The sequence below is a fragment of the Petaurus breviceps genome, unplaced genomic scaffold, assembly GCF_028583685.1.
Source record: "Petaurus breviceps papuanus isolate PSGF00001 unplaced genomic scaffold, PetGlider_PUasm1.0 140, whole genome shotgun sequence".
NCBI lineage: Eukaryota > Metazoa > Chordata > Mammalia > Diprotodontia > Petauridae > Petaurus > Petaurus breviceps.
This window is the reverse complement of record NW_027185698.1, coordinates 48,624,471-48,630,470: the sequence shown is the minus strand read 5'-3', so window position 1 is coordinate 48,630,470 and position 6,000 is coordinate 48,624,471. Positions and strand designations below refer to the sequence as shown.

Below are 6,000 nucleotides of genomic sequence, written 5' to 3'. Positions count from 1 at the left end.
GGGGAGGAGACCCCCAGGGGCCAGGGGAGGAGACCCCCAGGGGCCAGGGGAGGGGCAGCCTGGGAGCCAGGGGCCAACATACTTCTCCTTCTTGCGCAGCAGGGCCTGAGTCTCCTCTAGCCGACTCTGCACCTTTTCGGTCCTCTCGTCTGCATCCTTGGCTGCACTGTCCAGCTTCTTCTCCAGGAGGCTCAGGCGCACATTGGCCTCACTTAGCTCTTCTCCCTGAGACAGTGGGATCAGCTCAGCTGTCCCCTCCCCTTCCTGAGCCCCCAGTGCTCATGTCCAAAGCCCAGAATGGATGGTGCCTGTGGAAGGCTGGGCTCCCAAGACCCCTGTGCTGCCCCGCCCCCCCAGCTCAGGCCTCAAGCAGGCCCCATGTGCTGGGCCCACCTTGATCTTCAGTGACTTTTTCAGTTCCTTAATGACAGTTTCTCGATCCTCCAGCTTCAGCCCCAGCCCCTCGGCATCGGTGATCTCTGCACGAAGGGCTGCAGCCCGCAGTTCAGAGGGAGGAGGCTGCAGGGAAAGGGCAGGGCGTGAGGATCTGTGGGGCTGGAACACTGCCTGCTCCCACCCATCACTAGGACCTCCTCCCTCCCCCCCTGCTGCCACAGTCTCCCGCCCCTCCTTCTAGCCTCCAGGAAGGCCCCAACCAACCTTGCCCAGGACCTCCCTGGGCCCCTCTTGGCATACCTTGCTGGGGGGCCTCTCTGCATCATACTCTCCCTCCTGCATAGCTGTGGCCAGCTTGTTCATGGTGGCAATAAGGATGCTGCAGGACTGTCGAAGGCACTCATAGGGGCTGCTTGATGGAGACCCATAGATCTGTCAGGAGCCCGGAGTCATGTCAGACCCAAACGGGGACTCAGGAGCCATCACAGGCTCCTCTCACCCAGCTTTTCTCCTGCCTCCCCCACCTCCTGAGGCCTAGCCGAGGCAGCCCATCTCTACCTGCTCCCCTGCCTTGAAGGCCAACTCTTCCAGGGTGCCAGAGGGCAGAGCCTCATACTCAGCCAGGGGGGCGATGAGCTGTGCAGCTGCAGCAGCCACCTCCTGCAGCACAGCCACCACCCACGTCAGATGCTTCCGACAATCCAGAAGGGTGTCTGACACCTGGAGCAAGGCAGGGTGGGGGAGGGGAACGGATCAGAGGTCTGCCCCACTTGCCCTCCATGGGCCCCAGGCCCACCCGTGCCTGGAGCGGCAGGTGTCATGTCCCTTCGTTATCTCTGCCTCCCTGCAGCCCAGCACGTCTCCACCTGTCCAGACCTGAGGCCCAAAACCAAGGGCAGCTGGGATCCCAGGTGCATCTGTCCCTGGCATCCGTCTGCGGATCTTCTTGCAGAACTGTCGGATGTCACTGCAGGATGTTTCCAGGTCCCGGAGCAGGAGGGACAAGTCTGATGCCTCCTGCCCACCCTGGATGCAGAGGGGATATAAAGTCAGCATTAGCAGGGGAAAAGGAATCTGTTAAGCAATGAGAAAGGAGGGGGAAGTCAAGAAGGGAGGAAAGAACCAGCAGGAGTGGGGAATGCAGGGAAGAGAGGAGACCAGGTTTCCGACTCACCTGTAGAAAGGCATGAAGCCTCCCCACCTCCACAGCCATGCAGTCCAGTGCGCTCTGGGTGAACTGTGAGGAGACCAGACGTAGCCCTTGAGGGCACAGATCCCCAGACGGGCTGCCCAGCTCTCCTGGCCACAGGGAGGGGCAGAGCTCTGTGTAGATGGGGCTGTCTGAAGCCCCCCTCCCACTCTCCCCGGCCGGCCCCTGCTTCAGGCCCTCACCTTGATGTGGTCCGCCAGCTGCACAGTGCAGTCCTCGGGCTGCTCTGTAAGATGGACACTATACAGGTGCTGAGGGAGAACATCAGACAAACTCAGCACCGCATCAGGCTTCTGCTCGCTAGGCTTCTCCCCTCCCTCCCCAGTTCCCCATCACCCAAGACCCAGCCCTCGTGCAGGGAACAAGGAGGGAGGGGACAAAGGAACCTGCACTAAGCCCCTACTGCGTGCCAGGCACTGCACCAAGGACTTTACAAACATGGCGTCATCTCATCCTCCCAGCTGCCCTGGAGGGAGGCGCACCGTTATACCCATTTTACAGGTGAGGAAAAGTCAGGTCACAGTTCAGTGACTAGTCCATGATCACACATTCTACATTAAGTGTCTGAGGGGGGGGTCTGAACCCAAGGTCAGGCCCAGTGCTCTGTCCACTGTGCCCCTGCTGTTGTAAGGACACTTCCTCCTCAGGATGAAACTCAATGGCCCCCCACCCCCAGCTTCATCTCTACTCTTTGTGCACAGGGAAGGCAACACCTACAGAATGTTGTGATACAGATTAGACTGGTCAGAGCCTGCATGATTTAAGAAGGGAAGAGTCATTTCAAGGTGTAGCAGGCTTCCTGGAGGAAGAGAATACATCCTAGCAATGAGGGGGGCCTGCATGAATTCACAAGGTTCCCCTCCTACAAAGCACTGACCCCCATCCTGCTAACAAGATGCCTTAGGAATGAGGACTCTTCTGGGACCTGCTGATAATGGTCTCTCCCCTAAGAAATGACTGATGCCTCCACAGAGGTCTCTTTCTCCATTAGACTCCATTAGTCACAATCCTAGGGGACCTTTAGGTCTTCCAGAAAAGAGACTGTGAAACCACAGAAGAGGCCATCTGCTTTAGCAACCAGAAGAAAGACTGGGCTTTATGTCCCATGTGACCTTGGGCAGGTCCCTGAAGCTGTCTGGCTCCCTATTTCCCATATGCCTAGCTCAGCCCCAGGACTATTCTGAGGACCAGATGACAGCAGTGCAAAACCATCTGCCAATCATCATGGAAACAAGCAGATCGATCAAAACAGCCCTGAGGCATCACCTTACACTGTCCAGATGGATAAAGATGACAAAGAGGAGAACAGTCAGCGTTGAAGGGGGTGTGAAAAGACAGGCACACGGGCACATGAATATATTGTTGTGAGTTGGTACGATTCTGGAAAGCAGTTGGGAATTATACAAATAAAGGGACTACAATCCTTTGTCCACATCCTTTGACCCAGAGTATTCATTTCAAGGCATAGACTCCAAAGAAGTCACTGACTTTGGCTCCACACACACCAAAATATTTATAGTGGCATTTTTTGTGTCAGCAAAGACCTGGAAACAAAGCAGACATCTATCGACTACCACAATGTACACGGAGAGAAAAACCACAAAACAGTCAAACTGAACATTCTAATGTCACAAAAAACAAGTTTGACTTTAAAGAAGAGATATAAAGAGACACTTTCTTCCATTCCTTTGCAAAAATTATGGCCCTCAAACACCATAAACTGCATACGATGTCAATTTTTTCAATGTATGAATTGGCTCTACTGAATTTTTTTCTCTTCCCCTTTTTAAAAAAGTTGTTATAAGGGATAGCTCTCTAGGAGGAAGAAGAGTGAGAGATACAGAGAGAAAGCTAGGCAATATAAAAACAAATATATATCAGCATTTTTTTTTTAGAAAACAAGCTGTTTTTCAGTCATGGATATCCTCTGGTATTCCTGACTTTTCAGATTTCTGGACACTGAGCTCCCCCATCCCATATGTATTTTGACATCTATGCTAACTAATTAGTAACTAGCATGACCTTGATCAAGTCATTTTCCTACTCTGGGCCTCAGTTTCCTCATCTGGAAAATGGCTGGAGATGACCTCTAAGGGCCTTTCCATCTCTTGACATTCTGTACTTCCTGAGTTATCCTCTCTAACCAGTCCACTTTCCCCTTTCTCCTGGGACACCTAGCAATGTACCTGCTCACCTCCACCTTTGCTCTCCCTACAAATTCAAAGGAGACTGGGGGAAAGGGAGCCATGGGAAACTCTCCCTTCAAAAGAACCACCAGCCTCATCACAAGGGACAGCGCCTCCTGCCCCAGGTCCCCAGGTAGAGTCTGCTCACCCAGCTGCTCCCCAGCCTGCCTGAAGCCTCATTCTTCAGTCTCCTCTCAATACCACTGTCACCGGCCTAAAATGGGCTCCCTGTTACTCCCTGCCTAGATCCTTAGAACCACCCTCCAAAATGGGTCTTTTTGGACTCTGCTCTTTCCTTCAATGCATCCTTCACTCACTGACAAAGTTATTTCCTGAGACACAAACCTAAGTCATACCCCTCCTCTGTTAAACAGATATCATGAGGGCTGATCCATGGCCATCAGGACCAGGGGAGATGTAGTCATCAACTGGGTCTTGCTACCATCCCAACCACATTTTCCAGCTCTTCCTTGGGCTGTTCCCCGTACCTGATAGTATTTGATGGCCTTGGTGAGGGGCTCTACATTGACCGTCTCATCCAGCTGGTCCTTGTGCAGCAGCTCAATGAGGAAGTCCAAGGAACGCTCGTGGGCACTCATCTCAGGGTAGAGACTACCAACCTTCTTGTAAACATCCACGCTGCACTGAGCCAGGGCACTATGGATCAGAGCAGGCCACCAAGTAAGAGCACGGTCACAGGAGAGAGGCCCAGGGTGTTCAATCTCCCAGTAAGGTCTTAGTCACAACAAGAAACTAGTGTTGGAGGGGAAAGGGCAGCAAGTACAACTAGGGCTTCCAATGAGGAACAGTTATCACAGTCGCCAGTTGGGATGAAGGCGTAGGGTACTCCACTTAAGTTTAGACAGCAGTTTTGCTGATACAGGAGATGGGTCAGGGAGCCAGTGGAGGGGTGGTGGTGTAGGGACTACTCACTGCTCATATCGATGTAGTGTGGCCTGCAGGAGGCTCAATGAGTACACCAGGCCAGCAGCAAAGCTGAGCTGCTCCCCAGGAGCCCCTCGGAGCCCTGGTCGCCCTGCACAGTTCTCAGTCAGGTCAAACTTCTCCTGGGCCTGCTTTCTGATTAGCTCTGCCTGTCAGAGAAGTGGAAGGGACATGAGGCTGAGCACCAAGGCAAAAACCCTGTGAGGATATGCCCAGCCTCAGGGAGGTAGGCACCAAGGGCACTCCCTGGGCTCAGGGCTGAGGCATAGACAAAGAAGGGTCACAGAGTTCAGCTCTGGGGCACCCAAGGCACAAGGGCAAGAGCAGAACTTGGGTGTGCATGTGAAAGTATGAAGGATGTGTGCCAGGGCCTACCTTACAAACAAGGCGGGGGATGAGCAGCAGAACAAGAACACAGTCATGATCTCCACCAGGCCTCAGGAAGCTGTCTGGCATGAAGGCCGTAAGCAAGGACACGTGCCTATTGGCCTGGGCCACTTCCATTTGCCTCAGCTCCATCTCAATGGCCTAGAGGGCAACAGCATCACCAAGCAAGGCTTTAGGAGCCCATAAGCCTTCCCAGGCCAGGGCCTACCCTAACCACAAGTCCATCCAAACCAGCCATGTATCACCTCTACATCCCTGGGACCATGGCTACTCTGAATAAAGTACAGTCAAATCCCTCTAGTTTCCAACACTAGGCCAGCCCTTTCTCCTCATGGCCCCCAACAGGCCATCAACAGTAAGCATTCTTCACTCCCAACTCCAACACTGACCTTGGCATGGGCCTTGGTTTCAGCAAACTTAATCTTGAAGTCAAATGTCTCAGGGGGCGGCTGCTGCTGCCTCTCCACCGAGGCCTCCTGCTGATTGGTCAGCTCTCGATTCACATCCTGAGGAAGCAGGGACACACTTTGAACACGGGCAGGGGAACCATGTCCCAGATCAGGGGGATTGGAGAGAAATAGAAGAGAAGGAGTCTGGTGTAGCCTGGCCAAGCACCCTTGGGGGCACGGATGTGCACGGGGCAGGGGGAGGCACCTGCAGATGGGCGGTCAGCTGTCGGTATTTCTTTATAGTCTGCTGGTAGTCAGCAACCGTCTCCTGGGCAGCCTCCACACGCTTCTGGGCCTCCCTCACCCGGGCACCTGCCATGTCCAGCTGCTCCCGGAGCTCAAGCTCAGTCTCCCGGGCATTCTCCTGAAGCTCATCATTCATCTCATTCATAGCTTCCTGTGGGACACAGTGGGGGCAATAAAGGTC

The 6,000-nt window shown here is 54.0% G+C and overlaps 1 protein-coding gene across 12 annotated transcripts in view; it reads right to left on the bottom strand.

Moving 5' to 3' along the window:
- The window catches only part of DCTN1 (dynactin subunit 1), a 39,252-nt gene that overhangs the window by 2,988 nt on the left and 30,264 nt on the right, over window positions 1-6,000 (bottom strand). For all 12 annotated transcript variants that reach the window (XM_069072119.1, XM_069072030.1, XM_069072040.1 and 9 more), the window contains 12 exons: window positions 5,779-5,970; window positions 5,514-5,630; window positions 5,113-5,265; window positions 4,726-4,886; window positions 4,281-4,449; window positions 1,789-1,857; window positions 1,571-1,633; window positions 1,273-1,422; window positions 955-1,116; window positions 697-828; window positions 394-519; window positions 83-225 (listed from right to left, as the gene is read on the bottom strand). In XM_069072119.1, the coding sequence (XP_068928220.1) occupies window positions 83-225; window positions 394-519; window positions 697-828; window positions 955-1,116; window positions 1,273-1,422; window positions 1,571-1,633; window positions 1,789-1,857; window positions 4,281-4,449; window positions 4,726-4,886; window positions 5,113-5,265; window positions 5,514-5,630; window positions 5,779-5,970 (1,637 nt within the window). The remainder of the gene's footprint in view (window positions 1-82; window positions 226-393; window positions 520-696; window positions 829-954; window positions 1,117-1,272; window positions 1,423-1,570; window positions 1,634-1,788; window positions 1,858-4,280; window positions 4,450-4,725; window positions 4,887-5,112; window positions 5,266-5,513; window positions 5,631-5,778; window positions 5,971-6,000) is intronic.